At 56.9% G+C, this 27,814-nt stretch overlaps 3 protein-coding genes across 15 annotated transcripts in view; 1 reads left to right on the forward strand and 2 right to left on the reverse strand.

Annotated features, from left to right (window-relative positions):
* LOC122212296 (GON-4-like protein) overlaps positions 1-16,028 on the forward strand; it is a 74,565-nt gene extending 58,537 nt beyond the window's left edge. For 7 of the 9 annotated variants that reach the window (XM_042926092.1, XM_042926091.1, XM_042926095.1 and 4 more), the window contains 13 exons: positions 3,982-4,098; positions 4,494-6,152; positions 6,629-6,884; positions 7,445-7,629; positions 8,376-8,573; positions 10,110-10,253; positions 10,742-10,885; positions 10,988-11,107; positions 12,149-12,262; positions 13,243-13,441; positions 13,888-14,503; positions 14,598-14,700; positions 15,081-16,028. In XM_042926092.1, the coding sequence (XP_042782026.1) occupies positions 3,982-4,098; positions 4,494-6,152; positions 6,629-6,884; positions 7,445-7,629; positions 8,376-8,573; positions 10,110-10,253; positions 10,742-10,885; positions 10,988-11,107; positions 12,149-12,262; positions 13,243-13,441; positions 13,888-14,503; positions 14,598-14,700; positions 15,081-15,230 (4,005 nt within the window). In that variant the 3' untranslated portion in view covers positions 15,231-16,028. The other 2 variants (XM_042926094.1, XM_042926096.1) reach the window with 2 other exon arrangements.
* On the reverse strand, positions 15,575-19,532 carry MSTO1 (misato mitochondrial distribution and morphology regulator 1). Of its 3 annotated transcripts, XM_042926161.1 has the most exons (14): positions 19,270-19,489; positions 19,046-19,181; positions 18,672-18,741; positions 18,480-18,555; positions 18,183-18,237; positions 17,963-18,101; positions 17,681-17,798; positions 17,474-17,608; positions 17,233-17,385; positions 16,879-17,010; positions 16,623-16,807; positions 16,286-16,390; positions 16,100-16,212; positions 15,575-15,850 (listed from the first exon to the last, which is right to left on the reverse strand). In XM_042926161.1, exons 1-14 carry the CDS (start codon positions 19,351-19,353, stop codon positions 15,636-15,638), a joined length of 1,716 nt encoding a protein of 571 aa, XP_042782095.1. In that variant the 5' UTR covers positions 19,354-19,489; the 3' UTR covers positions 15,575-15,635. The 3 variants fall into 3 exon arrangements, with proteins under 3 accessions (XP_042782095.1, XP_042782096.1, XP_042782097.1); XM_042926162.1 differs by lacking the exon at positions 17,233-17,385 and having other exon boundaries at positions 19,270-19,532; XM_042926163.1 differs by lacking the exons at positions 17,233-17,385; positions 17,474-17,608 and having other exon boundaries at positions 19,270-19,531.
* A 5,179-nt stretch (positions 19,533-24,711) lies between these two features.
* Positions 24,712-27,814, reverse strand: part of DAP3 (death associated protein 3) — a 33,116-nt gene continuing 30,013 nt past the window's right edge. For all 3 annotated transcript variants that reach the window (XM_042926177.1, XM_042926176.1, XM_042926178.1), the window contains 2 exons: positions 25,828-25,945; positions 24,712-25,035 (listed from right to left, as the gene is read on the reverse strand). In XM_042926177.1, coding sequence (XP_042782111.1) covers positions 24,950-25,035; positions 25,828-25,945 — 204 coding nt within the window. In that variant the 3' untranslated portion in view covers positions 24,712-24,949. The remainder of the gene's footprint in view (positions 25,036-25,827; positions 25,946-27,814) is intronic.

Raw genomic sequence — 27,814 nt, forward strand, 5'->3', positions numbered from 1 at the left:
TTCGGGGCTCACGTTAAAACGTGGTAGCGCGTTGTGAACGCTCCTCACAGCTGCGCGGTGTGGTCCAGCCTGGTTGCTTGGCTTTTCCTGCGGGCATGTAGTGTTTTGTGGGGTCGTAGTTGCGTTTGGGGGAGTGGGTAGAGCTCGCTCTCGAGGGTGTGTGCTCGCCGGTCGGCACTGGAGTTTACCTCCGTGTTCCAGGTCTCCTCTGAGTGTGTTCACAGTGTGGATGTTCCGTCCCTGACGCCTCTGAGGCTGTTCCCTCTGGACAGGCTGCTCTCTCGCCTTGTTGCACAGTGGCTTCTTGGGCTTGCCCTCCCCATCATCCTGGGGCTTCCTTGTGCCTCTTACCTGTGTGCATCCTCCTAGTCCCCGAACCCACATCTGTTTCGTCTGCTTTATTCACCCTGTTTTAGTGGAGCACAGCCTCGTAGCAATCTGGGGAAGAATGCCAGAGAAACAGGTGTTTCCGTTTAGACTGTCCGTATTCACGGTATTCACGCTCCGCGGATTGGACCAGAGGCCGTGCCTGGTTTAGCTGCTGTGCTGTATACTTGGTTTGTGTGTTTAACCTTATGTCACATGTGTGACATAAGGTCTGGCCATCGGGAGAACCTGGGGGAAAGCTACGTAAGACCTTTCTAGTTTTGCAACTTTTTATGCGTCTCTTATGCGTCTCTAATTGTTTAAAATAACACGTTGAAAAATATATCCCTTTTCTACTCACCACCTTTAGTAAGTCTGGAATTTGAGGTTGGAAATCATGTATTATTTATGTATGTATTTAATTTTGAGAGAGGGAGTGCGAGTGCACGAGCAGGGAAGAGCAGAGGGAGAGAATCCCAAGCAGGCTCCACACCCGGTGCAGTGCCCGACGCGGGGCTTCATCTCATGAACCGTGAGGTCGTGACCGGAGTCGAAATCAAGAGCCAGACGCTTAACCGGCTGAGCCACCAGGTGCCCCAAAGTTGAAGATAATTGTTCTTGAGAAGTTTAAGGGCTGGGGTGCCTGGGTGGCTTAGTTGATTAAGCGTCCGACTCTTCGAAGGACCTCGCTCCATTTTCTTCTAGTCGCTACTTCCGCCTCTTTAGAGATTTGATGCCATTTTGCCTCTTGAACCTGTGTGACACCTGCGCTTCCTGTCCCCCTACAGCATGTAGGCTTTTTCCTTTTCTCCATTGTTTTGGAATTTCATGGTAATATGAATGCCTAGTATGGGTCCGGTGTCATTAGCTCTGTGAGGACTGGGCGGCCCCCACCATGGGCCTGTCCGTGTCAGGTGCCCGGCCTCCCTGCGGTGGTCTCCTGCTGTCTTCTCTTTTTCCAACACTCGATCTTCTGTTGGCCTTTCTGGCATGTTACTTCAGCTTTTTCTTTTTCTTGTGACTTTTTCTTTCTCTTTGCTTTTCCTGTTAATATTTTTAATTTCCGATAGCTTTTTTTTGTTCATTGAATAGTTTTTAATGGTGGATGGCAGAGGGTGCGTGGGAAGCAGGACAGGACGGAGGCTGGACCTGTCTCCGGCAGCCTCAGTCCAGCCGCTGCTGTTGGGCCGGGGGGAGGCCACCGTCTGGCTACACCGAATGGGGTGGGATTTGGGTGGCACCTGTCCTCTTCGTCACCCGGTTCTGCTTCCAGCTTTACCCCCACTTCTATGTGTTTTTCTCCAACATCTGTCTAGCTGGTCCTTAAAACTTCTTTCTGTGTGGGATCTGGCTCTTCCTTTTCCCTGTGTCTCTACTCATCCATCCGCTCATTAGCTTTGAAGACTGTGTTGCTTTTACCTTTTCTTCCATCTGCTCTCCATATAGGCTTTCACCTCACCACAGCTCCCTTCTGTTTTCATGGGTTTTTTTTTTTTTTTTTTTTAATTTATTTTTGAGACAGAGAGAGACAGAGCATGAACGGGGGAGGGGCAGAGAGAGAGGGAGACACAGAATCGGAAGCAGGCTCCAGGCTCTGAGCCATCAGCCCAGAGCCCGACGCGGGGCTCGAACTCACGGACCGCGAGATCGTGACCTGAGCTGAAGTCGGCCGCCTAACCAACTGAGCCACCCAGGCGCCCCATTTCATGGGGTTTTAAGAAGGAACAAAGCTGGGGTGCCTGGGTGGCTCAGTCGGTTAAGCGGCCGACTTCGGCTCAGGTCATGATCTCACAGCTTGTGGGTTCCAGCCCTGGGTCGGGCTCTGTGCTGACAGCTCAGAGCCCAGAGCTCAGAGCCTAGAGCCTGCTTCAGGTTCTGTGTCTCCCTCTCTTTCTGCCCCTCCTCCACTCATACTCTGTGTCCCTCTCTCTCAAAAATAAATCAACATTTAAAAAAAAAAAGAACAAAGCTAAATGGATGTGTTTAATCTGTTTTAACAGTAAGTTTCTCCTTTACTGTGTAACCGCTGCAAGTGTGGACGTCTTCCCTGCAAAACCTCAGTGCATTCCCTGCTAAAGATCCAGGGGCTGTGTTCCCGTTAGTGATCTGGGGGCTGCTCTCTGGCTCTCCTCTGGGTGGCTGTCCCGCCGACCCTGCAGCTTGCTCACTTCTGCAACCCCCTCTCGCTCTCACTGCGGCTGCTTCCCCAAGTCTGCCTGCCCCGCTCAAGTGTCCGTGTTCCACAGGGGCCTTGCAGCGTGTGGGCCCTTCCACATTCGTACGTGTTGGCGTGATCTGTCTCCTCACGGTCCTCGGGTCTGTGTCTTCGGTCTGGACTTTTCTCCCAAGTGTCTGCGTCGCGTCTCCAACTGTTGCCAGGAAGTCTTCTTTCGGTTTCCTTGCTGACTTCTCAGTCTGAATCGTGTCCCTTTGCACCTTCCAGGTGTTGCCACCAACCTCCCCCACCAGCAGACCCCCCCCTCCCCCCGCCACACCACTCGCCCCTGCTGTGATCTGCTCCTTCTGGTTGTTGTCTCAGCCCACGTTGCTGCGAGTTCTCCTTGACCCCTGCAGCATGATCACTTCTGCCTGCTGGTCTGTCACCAAGTCCTCTGTTGTCTTAACCCGCTTCCTACCCTGCTGCTCATTGGCTTAGTGCTGGCCTTGGCGACACCGTGAGGAACACGCTAGTTTCTACCCACGGTTTCTGGCTCCATTTATTCTGTCCCTCATGTTGCTGCCATAGCCACCTCCAGATAACCTTTCTGGACACGAGTCAGACCGCCTGGTGTGGCACAGAAGGCCTGCCCTGTCTTACCTCTGACTTGTCTCTGAAAGTCTCTCCACGTTCCTGTGTTGCAGCCAGACCAGTCTCTGTGGTTCCTTACATGCATTCAAGGTTTGGAACCAGAAGTCTGCTCTGCCCGTTCCCCACCCCGCCCCGCCACTTCGCTCAGCAAACTCTGTGTCTTTAAGATTCATCTGTAGCTGCATCTGCTGCAGAAATGTCCTTATTGTTCAAATGTCAGATACGTGTCATTGTTTTGTGCATTTTTGTACTCTTTCACAGAGGATGTCATTGTTGACCTCTTTGACTGTCTCCTACTAGTCTGTAAGCCCCTGGGGGGCAGGAATGTCTTCTCTTATTTGTACCCTCAGCCTGTAGCACAGATGTTGCTTGAATGGACGCTTACTGTCACCGTGAGTTCACTTTCCCTGTAAATTACTCTTAAAACTGTCTCCGTCTCTCTTTTCTTCTTCTTTCCCTCCTTTCTGGTGTCCCTTGCACCGTTATTTCCTTAATAGGAAGCGTCCATGTCTCCCGGATGAGGGCTCAGGCACTGTCATGACAGCTGAGTAGGAGCAGGTTTTAAGTATGAGCGTTCTGACCATCTGCTTCCTTTTCTCTGTGACCTAAACTTGTCCCTGTCTGATGACACAGAGTGTTGTAAAATCTTTATTGGAGATTAGTGTCATTTGAGGTGTAGAAGCATTTAACATGTGCTGTGTGTGTGTGTATGTGTGTGTGTATGTTAGAGCACACTCCTCTCCCCAGCCTGACAGGGCAGTGTTTCTGGACAGAATGTAACTCATGTTTCATTCCTTCTTGCTCAGTTTTATAAGAAGACCAAACAGCTGCCCATCCTGGTGAAGTGCTGTGAAGAGCTCCAGCCGCATCAGTGGAGGCCGCCTGTAGAGAGGGAGGAGCACCGGCTTCCATTCTGGTTAAAGGTGCAGCCTTGCTCCCCGAGTGTGCATGCGGCCGGGGGACACCACACCCTGCCAGAGATGTCAAGGGCCACTTTATGCCTTCAGAGCTGGAGTTGCAGGACTGGGGCCCAGGCACTCCTCCTCATGCACCCTTCCTCTCCTGCTTCTTGTCCTTCCCCCAGGTGGCTCCACAGCCTTCGATAAGTGGTGGGTCAAATGCATTTCTAGAGGCTGGGATTGAATGTAGTCTTTGTACATTCTTTGTACATTTCTTTGTAGAAATTTTGTGTCCTGCAGGAGAAACCTTAGAAAGATTTCTTGAGACTGTCCGGGAGAGGCCCCTCAAATCCAGGAAGCCCTGTTCTTTTTGCCAGAGTCTGACATGTGCTGGGTCCGTGTGTTCTTGTTCTCAATAGGCCAGCCTGCCGTCCATCCAGGAGGAGCTGTGGCGCAGGGCTGACGGCGCCAGAGGGGTAGGAGGTGTGACGGGAGCCGCTGAGGTCAGCTCAGAGCCAGGCCTGGGGACAGGCAGCTCGGAACTGGGGAGTGAAACTCCGTACCCACTGCTGTTGCCCAAGGGTGTGGTCCTGAAACTGAAGCCAGTTGCCAACTGTTTTTCCAGGAAGGCCTGGAGACAGAAGCGGCCGTCAGTCCTGAAGCCCCTCCTAATCAGACCCAGCCCCTCTCTCCAGCCTGGCTCCACCCCCGGGAAAACACCGGCGAGGTCCACTCCGCCAGAAGCCCCTCCAAGCAAAATGGTGGTCCGAATTCCTCACGTGATCCAGCCAGCTGCTGTCGTGCAGACGGTGCCAGGTGTCCCTCCGCCGGGGGCCCCTGGCGGGGACGGTTTTGAGTCTCCGACGGCACTGCCTTCCACGACCCCTGAGGCCAGGACCGGCTTCCCCCTGTCTGAGCCCCAGACTGCGCTCCCCTCTGCCCCTGTGCCCAAGGTGATGCTGCCCTCGCTTGCCCCGTCTAAGTTTCGAAAGCCGTGTGCGAGGCCGAGAGCCTCAAAGAGAAAGGGGGCCAAGGCCTCTCTGTGTCTGGAGCCAGCCTCCCTCATCCACCCCGTACCTGTTATCTTCACCGTGCCTGCTGCCACGGTCAAGGTGGTGAGCCTTGGCAGTGGCTGCAACGTGATCCAGCCTGTCAGTGCGGCTGTGGCCCAGAGTCCACAGGCCATTCCCATCACCACCCTCCTGGTGAACCCCACTTCCTTCCCCTGCCCACTGAGTCAGCCCCTCGTGGCCTCCTCTCTCCCACCCCTGATTGTCTCCGGCAACTCTGTGAGTCTTCCTGTCCCGCCCGCCCCTGAAGATAAGGCCCCAGTGAGTGTGGACATCAGTTGTCCTTTGGCTGAAGGGAAAAATGCCTTTCAAGGCCTAGAACCCAAATTAGAACCCCAGGAACTGTCTCCTCTCTGTGCCCCTGTCTTCCCCAAAGAGGAGCACAGCCCAGGGCCACCGGCAGCAGACCGTGTGTGCCAGGAAGAGCTGTCGGAGAACAGCGCCTGTGGCTGGACTCTTGTGAAAGCAGAGGACGGGGGGCAAGGTCTGGAGCCGCCCCGGGGCTCCCGAGAGTCTCTGAGCACACCCCCCGGGGACTTGGAGGACGTCGTCAAGATGGAGCCCAAAGACGCCGGGGAGGACGCCTGTGAGGACAGCAGGGCGGGGTGTTCTGTGGGATTGGACGCTGGCTTCCCAGGGGAGGAGCCAAGGAGGCCGCCCGTCTTGCAGCAGGAGGAGGAGGAGGGAAGTCAGCCAGCGAGGACCTCTTCAGCCTCTCGGGAGCCTCGGGACGAGGGACGCTCGGGAGCCGTGAGCAAAGGCTCTCCGAGGACCGCTTCCTCCTGTGCCGACCCCGACGCGGCGCGCAGCAGCCCCCCCGGGAAGTCTGAGGGCTTCGCTAGCGCTGATCGCCAGGCGGCCGGGACCCCGGCTGGGCCGGAAGCTGGGGCGGAAAAGGACGGGCCGGAGGAGGAGGAGGAGGAGGACTTTGACGACCTCACCCAAGATGAGGAGGACGAGATGTCGTCGGCCTCGGAGGAGTCTGTGCTGTCTGTCCCCGAGCTCCAGGTGAGAGCCAGGGATCTCACGTGTTCTGTGGTCTCAGCCGTTTGCCTGATTTACGGATAGGCCACCTGCTTGCTTGCTGCCTCTAGATAGTCCTGCCTTCAGTTTGACTCTTGAAAACGTTGCAAGACACGCTGTGGGGGTGGAGGCGAGGGGAGGAAAAGGGTGAACTTGTACTTACGTGTTTCGCTTGGCACAGGGTCCCTTAACTGTTAGATCGAATCACCTGTGCACGGTTTGAACGCCTGCGTGTGTAGGTCCTGAGTGTGGACCCTGGCAAAGGAGAGCCGTATTCAGGGTAGAGGGCGGCCTCTCAAAACGCATCTTCTTCCCACTGTCCCTTGCCACCAGGCTGCAAGCGTAGCTCTCCCCGGGTGCCGACTCCACGTTGGACCCCGGAGGCTGTGCTGGGGGGTTGTGCCGGTGGCTCCTGGCGAACCGATGCCAGCCCTGGGGATGCTCTTGGGGGGGGGTCGCAGGAGACGATGGAGAAGCTGACCTGGCTGGCTTCTGAGAGGCGCGCGGGCCAGGAGGGCGAGTCCGAGGAGGAGAACTCCCAGGAAGAGAACTCTGAGCCTGAGGAGGAGGAGGAGGAAGAGGCAGAAGGGATGGAAAGCCTGCAGAAGGAGGATGAGATGACCGATGAGGCCGCCGGAGACCCTGCTGAGAAGCCACCGGCCACCTTTGCCTCGCCCAGGACAGCTCCGGAGGCGGAGGCCGGCAGCGCCCCGCCAGGTGAGTGTGCGTGCGGGCGTGTGCGGGGCCCAGCTGGCCTCCTTTCTACCGGGCGTGCAGAACAGTCTAGAAACCAGGTGTGAGTTTTCCGAGGAAATCCTCTGGACCTCCCCTGCCCTCCGCCCTCCCCAGACACGTTTGCCCGGTCGGTGCCTGTGCTGGTTTGTACCAGCTGTTAGATTTGTTACCGGGTTCATCCCGGGTTTTCGGTGGTGCTCAATCCGTCTGTCATGTGTGAGGCTGAGAGCTACGTTTATTTCAGAAGGCACTGCCGTTCCTCAGCGACATGTAGTCCTCTGAGAGCCCAGCGTAGGACTGTGCTCGCTCTCAGGACTCCCTTTCTCAGTGGAGTAGCGGAGGTGCCCTGAGCGTCCCAGAGAGCACGGCTGTGCAGCCCGCACAGGGCTCACCTGCCAGTCTTGCCTTCCCGCCACTTTCCCACCAGCTCTTCTTCCGAGGCCCTCCCAGACCCGGAGCAGGGGGTGGGGTCTCCTGAGGAGCCGGGGCGGAAGGGTGGCGCGGTGGGGTCAGAGCAACCGTGGGCTTGGTGTCTTCTCCAGGAGAGGGTGGCAGGGCTGCCGGGAAGGGCCGGAGCAGCCAGCGGGCTCGCGGCCGGCGGGGAGGCCGGGCCCGGGCCAGCAAGGACACCTCCAAGCTCCTGCTGCTGTACGATGAGGACATCCTGGAGCGGGACCCACTCAGGGAGCAGAAGGACTTGGCCTTCGCCCAGGCTTACCTGACCAGGGTAGGCAGATGCCGCTTCCTGTTACCGTCCCTCCGAGCTCGGCTGCTTCTTCCAGGGATCTGTGTGAGGGGCCGCGAGGCACAGGGCTCAGTGATACGTGGCTTGTCGTAGTCCCTGAGCATCACCCTCTGTTGTTCAGAAAGCTGGGACAGGTGATCCCACCATCATCGTGAGGGGGACTTCACGGGTTGGCTAAAAGGGCCTTTCCCGGGCTCTCAGCTTGAGAAGAAAGACCTATTGTGCATCGGCCCGAGGGTGGACCTCAGGGAAGCACCTTGGTCTCCAGAGACACGAGCCAGCCTGTTCCTGTCTTGTGCCACAGTCTCATTCTCTTGGTCCCGCCCCCCCCCCCCCCCGCCCCCCCAGCAAGGGGGTGTGCTCGCAGTGACAGTCCTGCCTCACCTTCCTGACTCCTGTATTATTTACCCTCAGTGGATGCTGTGCACAGGGCGCTCCTTCTCTGTTTCAGCGGGGAGCTGAAGTCCGGGACAGGGTAGGACTGTGAGCTAGAGAAACTTGCTGGTCTCGTGGGCAGGGCTGTGGTCTGTGGACACCCGCCACCGGAAGAGAGCTGTGCCTCGCTCGGCACGGTGTCCGCCACGAACAGATCTGGGGATCTGTCGGGAGCGGCCTGTGCAGGGCGGGTCTCGGAGCTCTCTAGCGGGGCCCCTGCTCCTCGGTCCGTGCTGCTGTTTCGTGCTGGGGCCCGCGGACAGAGCACTGATGGTGGCACGTCTCCTGCGCAGGTGCGAGAAGCCCTGCGGCACGCCCCTGGCAAGTACGAGGACTTCCTTCAGGTTATCTATGAGTTCGAGTCAAGTCCTCAGCGGCAGACCGCTGTGGATCTCTACAGAAGCCTGCAGATCCTGCTCCAGGACTGGCCTCAGCTGCTCAAGGACTTTGCTGCTTTCCTGTTGCCCGAGCAGGCTCTGGCCTGTGGATTAGTAAGTGGATGGGGTTGGTGGGTCCGGTGACAGTGGGGCCGAGCGAGGTTCACGGACACTGTGCCCGTCCCCCGGTCAGATGACCCTGGCATGGCCCACAGAGCCCTCTTCCTTTCAAGAGGTGATCTTCCCGGCCCTTCGTCTCCCCATTTCTTTATGTGTGCCATGTGGGGTCGTACCTTTGCTTGCCCTCACGGGCCTCAGGTAAATCACGTGCCCTCTGCGCCTCACTGTTGTAAAACAGGCGTTCGTTCAACAAACACTTACCTGAGTGCCTAGTACGTGTTGGGCAGAGCTCTAGGTGCTGAGAGTACAGCCATTACAAAAGGGTGACATCCTTGCCCACGTGGAGCTTCCACTCTCCCGGGAGAGTCAGGTGATAAACGGTGAAATGTATATAGTAAGTAGATTTGAGGATCAGAAAGCCGACAGAAACAGGAAATGAGCATAGCGCTTCCCGGTGACGAGGCCTCACAGAAGAACATGTCGGGAGGGAGGAGTGAGGGCTGTGGGTGGAACGGGGCAGGGGACGACAGTTGTGTCACGTGCACGGTGGTGTGGGATGGCCGGCACGTAGGGTGACATCTGAAGTTTGGGAGAGAAATGTGTAAACATGAGGGCATAGCCCGGTAGTTCTGGATGTCTTGTCATGGTTGAGAGACGCCGGAATGAGTGGTGCAGCGAGATGGTTCTGATGGTCTTGAGGCGGTCACACGGGAGCGGGGTGATTTTTGGTTTTTAAGTCTATTCTTTTGAGAGAGGGAGAGACCGAGAACAAGTGGGGGAGGGGCAGAGAGAGGGAGAGAGGATCCAAGGCAGGCTCTGTGTCGACAGCAGAGAGCCAGCCCTATGTGGGGCTCGAACTCACGAACCGTGAGATCGTGACCCGGGCTGAAGTCGGCTGCTCAACCGACAGCCACCCAGCTGACCCGGGAACGGGGCGATTGCACACCCTGCCATCCGCTCTTCCCCTGTGGTTATGAGGCTTAGACGAGCACTCGTGTGCAGAGTCTTTGTAAACCGTGTGGTGCCACAGGGCCTTGAGTGTGTGACTTCACGGGCCATGAAACCCCAGCACCCCAACGTGCGCTTCTCTTGGGTCTGTTCACGTCCCCGGTGTCGTGGGCTGGATGACATTGCAACCCTCCGGTGGACGCCTGGCTCTTTTAGCATATTCTTTTTTTTTTTTTAATGTTTATTTTTGAGAGAGAATGAGCAGGGGAGGGGCAGAGAGAGGTGGCGGTGGGGGGTGGGGCGGGGAGGGGTAATACAGGATCCGAAGCAGGTTCCATGCTGTCATCACAGCCCGATATGGGGCTCGAACTCACCAACCGTGAGATCATGAGCTGAAGTCAGATGCTCATCCCACGGAGCCACCCGGGCGCCCTGGACTCCAGGTCTTAAAGTCCACCTCGCGGTTGTAAAGGAGCCCCGTCAACCTCAGTCCCCGGCCCGCATTTCCTGTCTTCTGCTCAGAGCACTCTGGTCTTGCTCAGCCGCGCAGGGGACTCTCTCGCCTTCTTTCCCCTGTGGTAGTTTGAGGAGCAGCAGGCTTTTGAGAAGAGCCGCAAGTTTCTCCGGCAGCTGGAGATCTGCTTTGCAGAGAACCCCTCGCACCACCAGAAGATCATCAAGGTCCTGCAGAGCTGCGCGGACTGCCTGCCCCAGGAGATCAGCGAGGTACCTTGCCCGTCCTGCTTCCTCCCCCTGCGCACCTGCGCCTCCCACCGTCCCCTGACCGGGCCGTGTTCTCTGGCTGCCGGGACCGTGGACGTCTGGAGGGGCGTAGAAGGGGAGGACTTTGTAGGCTTTTCTAAAGCCTAAGGTCCTGGAATCGGGGGGGCTTGTCCCTTGAAACCTGAGCCTGACTGCCTCAAAGTGCCCTCAGTGCCCTGGGAGGGAGGTGCAGGGAGCAGGTGATGCTGCCTGAGCTGGGGGTCACACGTATCGTTCGTGTCGTCATTGGGGGTTGCACGTACTGTTAGCACCCTTCCAGCGCAGGCTCGCGAGCAGGGAGGGGGCAGTGAAGAACCCTTAGCCTTCAAAGAGAGGCTTCTGTGTGTCCCTCAGGGCACCAGGGAAGTGGGCCTTGGGAGTATGTGGGTCTGGTGTGGGATGGCCACCTGGAGAAGCCCGGGGGACGTGTCTGCCCCTTGACACCCTCTCAGCTCAAGACACAGATGTGGCAGCTCCTCAAGGGCCACGACCACCTGCAAGATGAGTTCTCCGTCTTCTTTGATCACCTGCGCCCAGCGGCCAGCCGGCTGGGCGACTTTGAAGAGATCAACTGGACAGAGGAGAAGGAGTACGAGGTGCGGGGCCAGGGGCTGCGGGGCTTTGGGAAGCGGGATGGCCGTGGGAGCGCGGGGTGCCTGCCCGGGGTCTGCGTTGAGCAGCACCCACTCGTCCCCCAGTTTGACGGCTTTGAAGAAGTGGCCCTGCCTGATGTGGAAGAGGAGGAGGAGCCCCCCAAGATGCCCACGGCCTCAAAGAGCAAAAGAAGAAAAGAGATCGGGGTCCAAAATCACGATAAGGTACCTAGGTTGTTGGGCGTGATCTGTCGGTCGTGAATCAGGCCTTGAGTTTCGTGAGCATTTCTCTGGCCGAGTGTGCCACGCGTGCTGCAGGAGCCCGAGGTCAGGCCGCGGAGCCCCTGGCGGGAGGAGCGCGGATGCTGGAGAGCACCCCCCAGCCGCCCCATCAGGAGGAGGTTTCCCCCTCTTCTCTCTTGCTCAGAGCTATTTCTCTTGGGTCTTGTCTTCTTCCTTTCTGTTGGTATGAAGATCCAGAAGCGAGCCCCCACTTTAGCAGTACTGGTGACAAAGTGCACGTGGCTCCTAGAGGCACGTACCTGGTCATTCTCTCGGTGAGCCCCGTGGCAGTCCCCCCAAGAGACTGCTCTCGTTTCATTTCACAGAGGCAGAAACGGACATTCGCGGCGAGGCTGTCGCCAGGGCCTCGTGTCCATAAGTGGCTGTGCTGGGGTGCGAATAGGTCTGCACAGACCCCCTGCCCTCTGCTGCTCTCCAAGGAGTCTGTTTTCCTGAATGTCTTTTACTCTCCCTTGTGGAAAACGGCTTCTTAGCTGGATGACCTTGGGCAGCTTACTTCACCTCTCTCGGTTTCAGTTTCCTTGTCGGTTGGGATAACTTTCATCCGAGGTTACTGAACACAGAGTGTCGTGTGGGGGCCTCCAAAAGCACAAAGAAAGCCCCCCTCAATGGGGCTGGGAGGGGGCAGAGCTCAAGGCACGGGGAGGCAGGAGCGAAGGTGGTCGAGTCAGGTCACACCTTGTGACGGCCTTTCTTGGGACTTTGCCTCAGATTGTATGTGACTTAAGTATTTCTTGAAACATCTGGGCAACTGGGAGAGGTCCATCTTTGGGTCATTTAAGGGTTGTTTTGGGGATTTAGAACAGGCTGGGATTGAGCGTTCCTGGGCTGAGTGGAGAGTTGGGGGCTCATGAAAGAGGAGGTCGGTGTGGGTGCTGGGGCGACCTGTTCTGAGGCCTCACGACTCCGCTTTCTCTCGGTCCTGGACGTGCTGGGCGGCTAACCAAGCCCGGTATCTCCTAGGAGGCCGAGTGGCCGGATGGCGCCAGGGACTGTGCCTGCTCCTGCCACGAAGGAGGCCCCGATCCCAAGCTGAAGAAAAGCAAGAGAAGAGGGTGTAGCCGCTGCAGCAGCAGGGTGAGCCGGGCCGGGCCGGGCCGCACCGAGGGGCGGGCGTCTGCACTGCCTCCCCATTTGGGGTGAGGTACGCTCCCGCACGGGGCACCGCCCTGAGCTCCTGCAAGGACGGCACCCACGCGATAGGCGGTGCACGCGCTATTTGAGTCAAAATAGAATCTTGTACACGTGTGCAATGGATTTGCTTTTTAAAGACAATCCTGTGGATGGGGCGCCTGGGTGGCTCAGTCGGTTAAGTGTCTGACTTCAGCTCAGGTCACAATCTCATGGTTTGTGAGTTCGAGCCCCGCATCGGGCTCTCTGTTGTCACTGCAGAGCCTGGAACCTGCTTCAGACCCTCTGTCTCTTCTCTGTCCCTCTCCTGCGTGCTCACGTGCACGTACTCTCCTCTCTCTCAAAAATAAATACACCTTAAAAAAAAGTCCTGTGGGTAAAGCTTTTGGAATTGGATAACAATGAAGTGCTTCAAGTATTTCTCAGCTTGCTTGCTTACTTGTTTTTAATGAGATATACTTGTGTCAAGAAAACAGACCCTCGAAGTAATGCCGGGTCTCTAGAGTAGGGTTGGTTGGCAGCCAAGATACGGTCCTTGCTCGGAGAACGGCGGGTAGAACCAGACGCCTTCTAGGTCTTTTAAAGTTGGTGGAGGGGGCGCCTGGGTGGCGCAGTCGGTTAAGCGTCCGACTTCAGCCAGGTCACGATCTCGCGGTCCGTGAGTTCGAGCCCCGCGTCAGGCTCTGGGCTGATGGCTCGGAGCCTGGAGCCTGTTTCCGATTCTGTGTCTCCCTCTCTCTCTGCTCCTCCCCCGTTCATGCTCTGTCTCTCTCTGTCCCAAAAATAAATTAAAAACGTTGAAAAAATAAATAAATAAATAAATAAAGTTGGTGGAGCAGGTGTACTTGCCGGACGTGGGGGCAGGGCTTGGTCGCCAGAGAAAAAGGCAGTCAGGAGACCCCTGACCAAGGAGGCTGTTCCTGCAGGTCTGTGACGGCAGATCCTACAAGAGCAAGGAGCCCCATGAGTCGGCGAGCGGCAGCCCCCACCGCGAGGCCAGCCCTGTGCCTGGTGCTAAGGAGGCCGGGCAGGGCAAGGACCTGCTGGAGGAGGAAGTCCCAGACGAGCGGGAAAGCGTTGAGGCCGCCCAGGACCCGGCCGGCAGGGGAGCTCTGCCTGTTCCAGGTGAGTGTTCTGCCAGCCCGGCCTCTTTCCCCCCTTTTCCATGTCCTTACGTGCTTCAACCAAGAACGTCTCTGAGCCAGGATGAGCAAGTCCTTCTTGGACGGAGAACCCCCTCTCTTACGAACAAGTAATAGGAGATCCTCTGTCCGGCCTTAACTTGCTCTGCTGTGGCCTCTGTCCTCTCGAGGAATTGGGAGTGCGAGGCAGCGTGACTGCATTCTCTTCCCTGCCCTCCGGACCCTGGTCATCTGCGTCCTGAAGACCGCCATTCTGGGCCTTGACAGTCGGGCTTTTGTCTTCATTTAAGTGACTTCAGCCAGCCCCACCGCACTCTTTGAGATTGGGGCTCCATCACAGTAGCCCACCTGTGTGGCTCTGTGGTAACTAGGCGTCTCAGGTGCACCTTGACCCCATCCGTCCTCTTAGGTCCTTATTTTCCTCCTAAGCAGGATCAGCAGTGGGGAGCACGCAGGAAGTGACCCTGACAGAGCAGCTCGTCCTGGGGGGCCCACCGCCCTGTTCACCCGAGACTCCTCAGCTTTCCTCCAGCCCTGGAGTTGTGCTCTGCGTGGTTAGGAGAAACCAGGCTGAGCGTGAGGTCCTGCCCTGCCCTGAGGCGTCCCCTAGACTTCAGGATGAGGGGGAGGACCAGGAGGCAGTGGGTGAGCCAGAGGCTTCCGTGCCCGCCTGGGATGCTTCGGAAACTGAGAAACGGCCTGGAACCGAGGAGAACCCTGCTTCCTTTCTGAGTCCCGTTTCCTCAAGGACCAGAGACTTAGGGAGGAGACGGTTGTCTGAGGTCTCAGACAGTCCGGGGAGCTGGTTGCTGTCGAGCAGAGCTGGGGTGAAGACCGCACACAGGATGTCCCCCGTCCACGAGTCGTCGGGAACGGACACCTCAGAGACTTCTTCCAAAGCCCCTAGGGGAGGTTTGGTTAAGGACTGTGGAGTGCAGGGCAAGGCCCCCGTGGGAGAACAGCAGCCGAAGACCACAGAAGCTACTGTTTGTGCCAACAACAGCAAGGTCAGCTCCACTGGGGAGAAGGTGGTGCTGTGGACCAGGTAGGTGGAGGGGGGCCGCCGCGTGTGTATCTGGAAAATGAGTGCACGTGTCCATTTTGCTAATCTGGAGTTAATCGTGGTATGTGGGTTCCAGGGAAGCTGACCGCGTGATTCTCACCATGTGCCAGGAGCGGGGGGCACAGCCACAGACTTTCAGCGTCATCTCCCAGCAGCTAGGAAACAAGACCCCGACCGAGGTAAGCGGCGAAAGCCCTGCCAGAGCTTCGGGCCCCAGGGGATCCAAGCACACGGACTGGCGAGGAGAGGCTGGGTCGGCCAAGCAAGAGACAGGACACCAAACGCGACTGTACAGGTGGGCCCCGAGGAGGGGCCCGACTCGTCAGGGAGTCTGGTTTTGGTTCGAGAGAGGGCGGTGGACTGTCAGGAGCCCACAGACGTTCCAGGTCGTGTTCGGGAGCCATATGATTTGGGGCCAGATGCTGCTAAGCCTCTCGACCGGAGTCCCCTCTCGTGCGGGGAGGACACAGCCCTCCCGACCTCCCTGTGGGGGACAGACCGATTGCTCGATCGGCACGTACTGCTCGGTCAACGTCAGAACCTTCCTCTCTGGCCTTAGGTTTCCCACCGCTTCCGGGAACTCATGCGGCTCTTCCACACGGCCTGTGAGGCCAGCTCTGAGGAGGAGGAGGACGCGACCAGCACCAGCAACACAGACCAGCTGTCTGACCGCGGGGACCTCCTGTCGGAGGAGGAGCTGGACGCGTGACCCGTGACCCTGGGCGCGTGGCGGTGTCAGCCGCTGGCCCCAGCCGGCGGTGCTTGTGCTTGGCTGGCGCCCCACCCCCGGGGCTCAGGCTGTAGGGCCGGAGGCGCGGGGGCTGAGGCCGACTGGGGGCGGATGGCTCTGCTAGCCTACGAGTCCTTCTGGGTCTTTCTGAACGTACTCGTGAACAGCATCGAGGGAGTGGGCTTGGCTCCCTTTCTACCTCCCCTCTCCCCCCGCCCCCCTCCCCGCCCGGGTCTGATGGCACATATTTATTGTTCTGTGATCCCACCACAGTGGTTCTAGACGTACGAAGTGCTTGTGTCGGTGTAGCCAGTCCCAGAACATTGAGCTCCCATACCCAGCAGTTTTTATTGTAAACCAGCTCTTTCCTGTTCTCGGGAAGCCTTAGTCCACGAGGCCACCCCCACTCCGGTAGCACTGGGCCAGGCTGCGCAGCTCCTGCAGGGCCTCGTCCAGGTCCCCCTGCTCCACGCCGGCGGCCAGGAAGCTGGCCCAGCGCCGCACATCGAGCTTGGTGAGCTCTCTAGCCAGGTCTCCCAGGGTCCGGTTCAAGGACGAGGAGGAGCAGAGGGCCCCAAGCGCTGGGATGCTCTCCACGGCTGTGGAGGGACACAAAAGGAGGCCTGAGAATGGTTTTTCTACCCCGGGCCCTGCCGCGCAGACTGGATGGGAGAGTGAACTCACTGGATTGTGTGCCGTCCCCTCGGTAAACCAGTGCTCCAGAGGAAGGCCACGTCCCTCAGGGCCACCAAGTGAATAAAGGGATGTTTAACTGTGGGCTTTGCTAAGAACCTTCATCTAGGAAGGGATACGGTAAAACCTCTCCCATACCCTCACTGCCCACGTACCTGCCCCAGGTGGGGGACCATCCACAATCAAACCGTGCTGGCTGAGGCCTGGGGAGAAGAGCTGGGGGTACGGGGGAGCCACCATGCAGGGAGCCAGCAGCAAGTGGGCAGAGCTGTGGGGCAAGAGCAGGGGTTGAGCGAGAAGTTGAAGGAGGTCTGGGCGCGGGGAGTGGGCATCGCACTGACCTCCTGACTGTGGGCTGCTGCTGTTGTAAATACTGGGCCAGGACGTCTTCCCCAGTGGCGCACGCGTGCAGCGGCGAGGGCAGAGGGGTCCCCGGGGCCAGGTGGCTGCCGGAACAGAGCCAAAACCACCATTAATCTGTGGACCGGGAACTAGGGATTTTCCTGTTTGTAGGCCATCAGCGGAAGCAGGACACTGAGGGTCTTTTCTTCGGGGGGGGGGGGGGGGGGGGGACGGAAGAAGGAAGAGTGGGGCGATGCCATCAGGATGTCCAGAGGTGTGCGCAAGACCAGGATGGGAGTTCGAAGTCCGACAGGCTCCCTGAACCTGCCCCCTCACCTGGTGTGGCACGCTCTGTCCAGACCCCTCAGCACCACGGACTGGGCGAAGCAGCACGTTCCAGAAGGGCTCCCACATGCAGACAGGGGGGTCCACGCGGCAGCCCCTCCCAGCTGCACCAGAGCGTCGGGAAGGGACTGGCCTGGGGCCAAGGGGAAGGGGATGGTGGCCGCTGCGGTCGCCACCTAAAGAGAAGGGAGAGATCAAGTAGCGGCTTTCTCTCCATTGCGACCGGCGCCTGTGCAGCGCTCCGTACCTTCTTCCCAGAGAAGTTCAGCATGTCTGCCAGGTGAGCCATGAAGACTGGCGAGGAACGGAGGCGGTACGGAGCAGTGACGGTGTCCAGGGCTGTGGCCAGGATGGCACCACAGTGGAAAGGCAGGGCGGGCTGTGAAGATACCAAGAAGGGCACTTAGCCTTCAGGGTCTGGAAAGCAGAGTGTGAAGGCAGAACCCTAACGGCAGAGACGTCCAGGCGCTTTGACAAAGGACAGTGTGTTCCAAAGGGGCTGTGTCACGGGTGAGTACAAGCGGAGGGTTCGAGAACAGGGCTGGTGGCAGAGAAAGGCCGGGGTGGGGGCTGCAGTCCCAACAGGAACCTCGAGCCTTACGTCATAGTGCAGGTGGGGGAAGGTGACGGGTGGCTCCGGTCGCAGCCCCAGGCCCCCGCCCAAGGATAAGGGGCAGACCAGAGAGCTGTGGGCGGACATGTGCACCAGGCCCAACGCTGTGTTCAGCAGACGATAGATGTTTTTCAGGGGGTCCTGGGGGAAGGGAGAGTGACTGTTACGCGGTTTTCTCCCTGGGCGGTCTCGCTCCGTGCCCCGGGACTTTTCCCCAAGGTGTCCTCACCCCACGACTGTAGGGCCCAGGGAGCAGGCCCCAGGTTATTATTCCCCGCCCTGAGTACTCGTCTCGTAGCAACTCGGCGGCCTTGGCACCCAGCCCAGAGAAGCCGTTGTGCAGGTCGCACAGGATCTGGAAGCCCTGGAAGGAGACGGTGATGGAAGACGGGGCAGGCCGAGGTCCTGCCTAGGCCCCGCCTGGCCACACGGCTACCTGCAGGTGATCACACTCCTCCACGTAGAAGTGCAGCCTGTCCTCCACGTCTTCCAGGCACCGGGGCTCCTTCAGGATGCTCTCGCCTTGGCCGAAAGCCTCTAGGCGACCTGCTTCCCTGCCGGACGTGACCACAACCAGGACTTGCAGGAGCCCCGGCCCTCACCCCCCCGGCCCCGCGAGATCCCGTTTGCAGGGACGGCGGGGAAGGTGGCCTCAGGAGCCTCATCAACGTCGGTGGGGATCCCGTTTCTCGGTTCACACCCTTTGGGGCCCACGTACCCATCGTGGTTGTACTTCTGAATCATACAGATGCTCCGGGGGTGTAGATGGACCCGGAGGAAATCCGACCAGACTCTGATGCTGTCCTCTGTGGGGGTGAATGGTTTGGGGGCTGCAGCAGTGGTCAGCGGTGGGGGACCTGAAGGAAAACGAAAAGAAGTGTTCTTCCTGTTGCTGTTCTGCCCGGTTCCCTGCCCTGTAGTACTTGGTGAAGTCTCACCTTTGCCATTGGGAATGGACTTGACCCTCCAGATCCCATCACTACTCAACACTCCCTGGGGGGGAGGGGAGGGGCAGAGAGAAATCTGCATTTAGTTCCAGGCAGTCTACAGGCAAAAGTTGACTGATTCTCTTGGATTCTGACCAAGTCTACAGCCTGCCTTCACCCAACAGTCACATTCTGTAGGAAAAAAAGTGCTGCTTCCCAAAATGCCATCCCAAGGTATTTAAAATGATCAAAATCCTTTTTCTCTGCCCCAGTGGAGGCCACTCTAGCTCTAGCAGTAGAGGCCCTCACCTCTGCACTCAGAAGGTCCTGGAGGCCAGGGATTTGGGGATAGAGTTCCTCCCTGTGTGTGGTAAGCTTTCCCTGCCTGGAAAAAAAAAAAAAAAAAAAAACAAAAACAAAAAACGGAGAAGGATTTCAGTGACGGTTCCCCGCAGCTGTCCAGCTTCCTGTGCACATTCCCACTGCGAACGTCACCAGTACCATGCTATTGCCGCATCCAGCTGTCTGTCCCTGTAGAGTCCACCTTCTTGTTTTAGGGAGCTCAGGCTACCTGTACAAAAAAGAACAGGCAGCGTCGGGTCGAGGCCTCGCTCCTCCCCGCCTCCGGCTGATCTTCCTGCCAGCCTGCTGCCACCGAGCTTTCGTGCACACACTTGAGCCCGGTAAAACCCTCGTCTGGGAGAATCCAGATTCTCCTCCATCCCCAGCCTGGGCGTGAGCTGTGCGGCCGTAGCAGGGGAGCACCGCGGGGTCCCACAAGAGTGCCACAGTCCACCGGGTCCCTGCGGCTGCTTGTCTCCGGTCCGCACGCCCGGGGGCTCCTGCGCGCTGGCCGACCCCGGCAGCCGCCTCACCCTTGAGATCCATGAGGATGAGTCTCGGCGTGTACGTCTCCTGGCCGTGGGGCGTCCGGCCGGTCCGGTATAGGACGTCGGGACACAGCTCTCCCGGCGGTTCCTCGGCACCGGTCGGGGCGCACAGCGCAGCATCCTGGGGGTGCACAGGGGAAGGCCTGGCCTCAGCGGGGGCGGCTGGAGATCCCGGGCGGCCCCGCGGCGGCAGCGCCCGCGGGCCTCACCTGCTGGTTCCACCAGTGCGCTCCCACGAAGCCCGCAAAGTGGCCCAACTGCAGCGTGAGCACCTCCCGGGCCCCGCCCGCCATGCCGCCCGGCTCCGCTGGGTCGCGCAGGCGCGACGGCCCACTCGCCGCTCGGGGCCGATTGGATCGTCGGCTCGTGGGCGGGGTCTCCGCCCCCGCGCAGTACTGGTCCACACGTACGTCCTTTCCCGTAGGGCGAGCGATTCGTCGGGCTTCGGAAGCCCCGCCTGCACTCGGGCCAGGCCTGCGCGGGCCCAGCTCTCGTTGGGGGGCGGGGCCCGGCGCGGCCGGAAGTGGCCGGCGCGGGGGCCGGGCGTCTCGTGGCGCGCTGTGGGCGGGGCCTGGCGTCTCGCGTGGGTCCCGCCGGCGGCCGAGCGGAGGAGGCTGCGGTCGCTGCGTCGGCGTCGCCTCCCGTAGTGCGGGCTGGCCCGACTGCCTGTCTGTCACGCCCCGTGAATGAGGCGCCCTTGGCAGTGTTTTGCGTCTGCCTTTTGTTCGATGTCGTCTGAGAAACTCTCCTCCAACCTTGCGCGTACTTGCAGCTCCTCTCGTGGCCCCGTTGCGCGGGCGCGCCGCGGCCGAGGGGCGCGCCGACGGCGGGCCGAGGTCGCCCCCGCTGGCGGCGGGTGGGCGTGCGCCGAGCCCCCCCTGCGCCGCTGTACCTGCACGCGCTTCCGCGGGGCGCGCACCTGGAGTGGACGCGTTGGGTCGGAGTGGAGGCTGTCCTCGAGCTTGGTAAATAGCACAAACCTGTCTTCTCAAACTCTTGACCGGTGTGAACCTCCACCACCGGTGCGGGCGAGTTTTCAGTTGATGCACCGTTACCTTTAAAGATTGTCGCCCTCATCACTGCTTTTAACTGCTAATGAGGCTGAGAGCACTTTTTCGTACGTTTATCGGCCAGTTGGACATCCATTTATGTGACGTGCATGTTCAAGTTTCTGGCCCGTCTTTCTTTTGGATTGTCTTACTGATCTGTGGGAGTCAGTACTGGATTCGGGATACAAGCCGTTTGTCAGTTGTGTGTGTTGAAAGTATCTACTACCACTGTTTGCTTTTTCACTGCCTTAAAGGAAGTTTTTAGAAGAATAGAGTTTGTGTTTGCTTTGCTTTTTAAAACATAGTCACATTCATGGACCTTTTCAAATATTAATGCTTTTTATGTTATGTTACGGGCTCTCGATCCTGTTCTGTTGGTCTGTTCCAATTTCACGGGGTATTTAAACACCGTATTTTCAAAAAAGTGTCCCCAAGGAGATTTAAAAAAAAAAAAAAAAAAAAAGAGGGGAGAGTGTTAGGGGTGACAGAACAGCAGCTGGTAAATGTAGATGGAAGGATAGAATTTTGATTTCGATTGCAGGTATCAATGTAAGAACTTACTCAGACGAAGATCATCAGTGGGTGGTAATTTGTTGGTCAACGGGAAGGTTTCAGGATTTCAAAGAAGCATGCCACAGCTGAACTTACGCTGTTGATCCTATTGCGAGAGCGTATTTTTATGATGACGGATGTCAGAATTAACCAAGTGATCAAATTTAGCATCACCAGTAATGGAACCAACCGAAGTGATGTGATGTGTGGCCAGTAGAACACGTCACCCACCCACTGTGCTCGCGAAAGCCTTTAACCTGTATCTGCAGGAACAATTAGACGAGTCCAGCATGTTGGACAGTCTGTACAACTGGCCAGATGTCTTCAAAAATGTCAAATAACAACACCAACAAAACCCCAGAGGGTCTACTGAAGGTAACAGGACACTTAAGAGATATTTCATTGTTAATGTAATTTGTGAACATTGATTGGAACCCGAATTGGCAACGGGGAGCGGGGGGGGGGGGGTGCTGGTGGGTAGCCGTGAAGATGTTGGGATGACTGGAGAAATTTAAAAAAGCATAGTGTTATTGAACATTACATCGATGACGGGTTTCTCTGGTGTGATAATGGAATTTTGATTATATAGGAGAATATCCTATTAGGAGAAATGTGATAAAAGACTTGTCTGCAATTTCCTTTCAAATGGTGACACAAGTAAATAAATAGCCCAACGCGGGGGCTCGAACTCACGAACCGTGAGATCATGACCTGAACGGAAGTCAGACGCTTAACCAACTGAGCCACCCAGGCGCCCCTCTTTTTTAATTTAATCAATGGGATCTTTTCTGGAATGAAAATTTTAAATTTTCATGAAGTCTAGTTTATCAAGTATTTTTCTATGGACCGTATCTTTGGTGTTATATGTAAGAAATTGTTGTCCAACGTAAGGTCATGAAGGTTTTGTTCTCTTTTATTTATAATTAAAAAAAAATTTTTTTTTATGTTTTACTTTTTTTTGAGAGAGTATGAGCAGGGGAGGAGCAGAGAGAGAGAGGGAGACAGTGCAAGTGGGGGAAGAGCAGAGAGAGAGGGAGACACGGAATCCGAAGCAGGCTGCAGGCTCCGAGCTGTCAGCACAGAGCCCGACGTGGGGCTTGAACTCATGAACGGTGAACCTGAGCCAAAGTCGGACACCTAACCGACTGAGCCATCCAGGCGCCCCACTTTTCAATGTTTTATAGTTTACTTCTTACACTTAGCCCCATGATACATTTTGAGTGTGTGTGTAAATCTGTGGTCCAAATCCATGATTTTGCTTGTCCATAACCAGCTATCCCAGCACAGTCTTTTGGGGATTTTCCTCAATATATTGCCTTCACATCTGTTAAAAATCAGTTGACCGTAAACGCGAGACTTCTGTCTGGACTCAGTGTTGTCTGTGGTTGTACCAGGACCGCGCTGTCATGTTACCGTAGCTTTAGATGATGTTTTGAAAAAAGGAAGAGTAAGTCTGCCCAGTTTGCTTATTTAAAAAATCATTTTGACTACTCCAGGTTTTTTTTTTTTTTTTTTTCTGTATGAACTTTAGGGTCAGTTGCCAATTTTTGCAAAAGAGCCTGCTGAAATTTTAATACTGATTGCACTTATCGGCCAGTCTGGGGAGAATTAACATCTTAACCCCATTGAGTTTTCCAACCTGTGAACACAGACCGTCTTTCCAGTTTAGATCCTCTTCAATTTCCCTCGGTAACAATTTATAGTTTTTGGTGTATAATTTTGCAGTTCCTCTGTTAAAATTGCCAATACTTTGTATTCCTGCTCTTTGAATTTACTTTCTTAATTGCAGTTTTATTTCATTGCTGTAACAGAGACATAGAATTGGTTTTTGTGTATTCATCTTGTATTGTGGCCTTGCTGAACTTATATTTAGATGTTTTGAGCCTAAGATTTTCTCTCTACAGGGCTGTCATCTGAAAATTAAGACAGTCTTCTTACTTTCGAATCTGGACTCAATGCAATTGAGTGATTAAGAGAAGCCCTAAGAGACTATGCGGCAGGCTTAGCAAGGAGCCAGTAGAAATCGGGGCATGAGGATTGAGAAGTAGTAGAAGGCTCTTAAGAAAAAGAGGACCGGGTGGGGCAGATTATGATAGAGGATTTGGAAAAAAATTGAGTCTACATTTAGCAAATGACAGAAGGAACGATGGGAACTCTTCAGTAGGACCTGTGGTGGGGTGGGACAGCCGTACAGCTTACTGTTCCACGTTCGTCAGTGAAGATGAGGCCTATCGATGAGGGGTTTAGCCACCCAGACATGGAAGCCGGGTTCCCAGCCTCATTTGCGGCTAAGGCTCAGGTCTGCCAGTGGGGTGCAGACGCCCCCTGATTGGAGAGGAGCTGCGGCCATCTCTGGGTTGCTGCTCTCAGTGGCAGAGGCCGGGGGCTGGGGGTTTACAGCAGTGGGGTGGCTCAGTTGGTGCAGCGTGGGGCTCTGGACATTGGATGTGTGCGTTCAAGCCCCACGCTGGGTGTAGAGTTTACTAAAAATAAAATCTTTAGGGGCGCCTGGGTGGCTCAGTCGGTTAAACGTCCAGCTTCAGCTCAGGTCATGATCTTGCGCTCCGTGGGTTTGAGTCCCATGTTGGGCTCTGTGCTGACAACGCAGAACCTGTCTGGGATTTTCTCTCTCAATAAACTTAAAAAAAAAAAAAAAAAAAAGGCTTTAAAAAAAAGCCTATTTTTTTTTTAAAGTTTAATTTATTTGTTTGAGGGGAGGGGCAGAGACAGAGAACCCCAAGCAAGCTCTGCATTGTCAGCACAGAGCCCAGACGCGGGGCTTGAACCCACTAACCGTGAGATCGTGACCTGAGCCGAAATCAAAGTCGGACTTTTAACCGAATGAGCCACCCAGGTGCCCCAAAAGCCTGTTTTTTGTGTAGAGTTTTATGTCTAGGATTTGGTAACAGAAGTTGCTTCGAGAAAAGGGGAACGAGAGGAAGGAGGCTGGTTTCCATGAGATCTATTTTTGTGGCTTGGACTGTAACGCACACAGGGCAACAACAGGAACAGGTGGACTGAGGCCCCTGGGTGACCCGGGCCGCAGCACAGCTCACTAGGGCCTCGGAAGCATTGGGAGAGAGGAGGCAGGGGTGGGGGTGGAGAGCAGGCCGGCACAAAGGACGAGAGGGGCTGGAGCGGGAAGTGATGGAGCGGATGGAGAGGCCGAGGGCTTTGAGCTCAGGGTTAGATAAACCTGGCCGTGACCGTCCCCGGCGGGGGGGGTGTCAGTCGGGGTTCAGAGGGCAGAACCACACTAAAGGGGTTTGTCACAGGGCTTAGAGCCTTCCGGTGGTGGCGGCTGACCCCGCAGGCCTGTAGGGCACTCGCCTCGGAGTCTGGCCGCGCTGACCGAGGCTGGGTCGGGTGAGGCTCCGCTTCTGACGGAATCCTCGAGGAGGAGGGTCAGGCAGGGGAAGCCGGCTCTCCAGGGGGAGACTGTCTGCCTCAAATCCAAGTCCCGAACGGTAGCAGCCCGCCACGTGTGAGGCCCCGTCCACATGCCGTGTGGTTCAGTCCTCACGGCCCCCTGACGGCGGGGCGTTCTTGCCCTCAGACCAGGTGAAGCAGAGGTCAGGGGACACTGGAGAAGCAGATCGGCTGCGAGGCCCTGAGACCGCCAGTAAGTGGCAGCCGGGACTCGAACTTCTGACACCACCGGTGTGGGCAGGGGCAGAGAATTCTGTGCCGAGGCTGATCTGAGTCACCGTGTCCTCCGGTCCCCTGAAGGTGGCTGCGTAGACAGAACCACTCTCCCCGCGCTCCCTCCTCACTCCACACCGTGTCCGGAACCTGCAGAAAGGGGCCTCGGTCAGGCTCCCCGGAGCAGCGGTGGCAGCGTCAGTAGGACGTGAGCAGTCGGTGTAGGTGCTTGTGGGGGAGGAGTCACGGTGTGAATCTCGGGCTCCTGAGCCGCATCAAGTCTGGAAGATAGAACTCCTGGAAATTTCTGTAGGATCTGGTCTCTTCGGACTCCTCACAAGCAGAATTCGGGGAAATTCAATTTGGCCACAGGAAGGCTCTTTCCATCTTAAAAATCTAACGCGACACTTTGAGAAGGATCATTTATTTTTAAGGACAGATCCATAATTACTTACAAAACGAAAACCACCCCTGAAAAGCTCTCACGAGTTTCGGGAACAAGAGGACACCTCACTGCCACATGGTCACTTCACGGGGGAGCCGCTGCGGCGCAGGGCCCTCTGTCCGTGGACCGTGTGGCCCCCCCGCCCGACGGGGTCTGTGAAAGGAAACGTCCGCTGTCGTCCACGCGCGTCGCGACCGTGGCTCAAAGGTGGGCGCACAGCCGCTCCAGCTGTCCAGGGTTTGCGTTACTCAGGAACAGAAGCTCCTTTTTCCCTTCTTCTGTGTGAGCTAAGGTGGGGGGGCGGGGAGCGGACACACACAGCTGGCAGTTCTCTCCTGCAGCACTGTTACCCCAAAAACTCTGTCGGCACCGGCCACGTGACACTCCCAAGGCCTCGCTTCCAGAGCCTTTCTCCCGGTAAGCGACCACCTTTTCTGTTTATTCCTCTGGCTCAGCATCTGCTTCCTTCTGAGCCAAGAACATCTGGCCTCTAGCACTTTGTCAAACCTGCTGACCCCCTTGGAAATCTCCCCAGCCGTGCCCCCCAGCCCGCCACGTGCGGGAGCCGCTCCACACCCTTCCCTCCCTTCCCCGGATAACCCACCCCTTCTCGGCCAGTTCTCGACCACCTAGAGAGCGGTCAGCCTTTCGTCTCCCCGGACCCCCGCGCCCAGAGGGGAGGGCAAGACCGAAACAAACAGCTGAATGCTTGCGTGCGTGCGCACAGAGCAGGTAGAGCTAGAGCTGACAGCCCCCGCCCCCCCCCCCCCCCCCCCCCCGCCCCCCCCCCCCCCCCCCCCCCCCCCCCCCCCCCCCGACGGCTGGCCTTGGCCTGGCCGCCTCTTTCCGTGAGCACCGGATTCTGGACCATGAGAATCTGGGGAGAGATGTCCTGTTGTTTTGTAAATTAAACTGTAACTTCCCCTCCCCCACCCCTCTCCACACCCTGCAGCCAGCCAGAGAGGGGTCAGGATAAAGGGAAAAAGGGAAACAAGTTACAGGCTGCTGCCGAGGGAAGAAGAGGTCATGGCTCTGACTCAGTGGGACCCTGAACATAAAACCCCGAAAAATTCACCTACCTTTCTCATGTTGAAGCCAACTGTTCTCCAGATAATACTGAATACAACTTTCAAACTCCTTCGGGCTGTAGTTGGAAACCAGGATGGGGATAAAGGGATCCAAGGCATCAAATCCCTCCTGGAGAAGGAAAAGGATGAAGACGGTGTCCGTCAAGTGACGAGCCGGAGGAGAGAGCAAATGCACTCGGACTGCGGACGGCGAGGTCTGTTTTTCTCCCGCCCTCTGCTCCCTCGCGGGCCGCCCGGCCTCACGGGCTCCACACAGTGCCCGGCCCCTCACGGCCACTGGGCCGCGTGCACAAGACAGCAGTCTTCTGCGTGTGGGTTTACATGGATATTCAACATGTGGATATACGTGCATATTTAAAACATTTTTTTTACGGTTTTGACTCCAGTAGTCAACAACCATTCTGACTGTTCTTAAGTTCAAAAATAGGAAACGAAATTGACGAGGATGCGGAAAAAGACCCAGTAGATGGAACGTGAACGGAAACAAGTAGCTCAAACTGGATTCCAGATCTCAGGCCGAACACGGGCAGAGGAGGGACACTCCCCTGGCTTCCGAACAGAGCCCTGGCCCGGGGGCCCCGCGGCCGGACACGGCAGCGCTGGGCAGACACCGGCCCCCAGTCTGCGGCTCTGTTCTCACAGAGTCCAGGGCGGTGGTCACGCAGCTTACTCTGCCGCCTCGGACCGCGCGGACACGTCCACAGGATGCCGAGAGCAGCCTTCTTACTGCTGGAGGTGAGGGTTCCGGATACGGGAAGGGGGAAGGGGACGCTGTGATGCGAGCCCGTATCCACGGGACACATGGTTTTCTAACAAATGTTAGACAAGTACGGGTGTGTCCGTACGGAGACAGATAGGAGGATCGTACACACGTGTGTGTCTCTTTTCACACTTCCTGGCAGTGATGCCCCAGCAGCTATGAGCACACCTGGCACTCACATCTTGGTACCTAAAATCCAGTTCACGCTCAAGAGGTGGGGAATTTGGGTCCACCTCTTAAAGGGAGCATATTTTAAACACTTCTGCAGAGCAGGCACCACACACGATGTTGGGCTTGAACCCACGAGCCTGAGACCGAGTCGCACGCTCCGCCACCTCAGCCAGCCAGGCGCCTCCCGGGCCCTGGTAAGTAAATAACCGTTCTCCTCGAACGTGAATCAGGGCTGCCCGGAGGAATGGCTAGGACGGGGGCATAGAAAGGACGAGAGGAGTGCGGAACCTATTTCTTGCCAAGAAGTAAATCGGGGCCTACGGACTGATGGGGGCATGTGCAGAGGGCACAGAAGCCACCCTGAAGGGGCTTTTACAGGCCAGATCTGGGACCAAGTAAGCACCCAAATCAATAATGACAGTAAAGGTTTGAAGCTCATGAAAGAGGAGCCTGTATGTCCACCTGGAAAGAAAGGAGTGAGGAAGGAAAGTTCCTGCATGTGACAGGAAGCCAAGGGATCCGTGTAGAAGACACAAGAGAGCTAGAAAACACCGTTTTGCAAATGTCTCCGCTGGACTCTGGGGAGAATCACAAGTGGATGCTCAAACCAGTAAGGGAAGGCTTGAGGAGTGACAGGTAGTTACCTAGTTTCAAAGTAGGTGTCCATTTATTCGTGCTTACTTGTTACACCAGGAAAATAGTAACTCTACTGCCGAGAACCCAGATGGACAGCACCTTAGCCAAGTGTCCAACCTCACCCCTGGAGTCACTGGGAGAACTGGGTCTCACAGGCGCCTCCCGAGGCTGGATACCATAGAGACCCAGCCCTGCGGCTACCATTGCACATGATCAGGAGACAACACCAGCCGAGCCGTAAGATAACCCACGGTGGCAAGTACGCTTCAAACACACGGATCTAAATATTCAAAGACTGAAGCACTGTCCCCCCTTGAAGGAGACGACAGAGCAAGACCATCAAACGCACGATCCGGGACTTTCTGTCTCTGTGAAGGATGTGGGGTGACTGGTAAAGTTCGAAGTCCTACA

This window comes from Panthera leo, chromosome F3, assembly GCF_018350215.1.
Source record: "Panthera leo isolate Ple1 chromosome F3, P.leo_Ple1_pat1.1, whole genome shotgun sequence".
NCBI lineage: Eukaryota > Metazoa > Chordata > Mammalia > Carnivora > Felidae > Panthera > Panthera leo.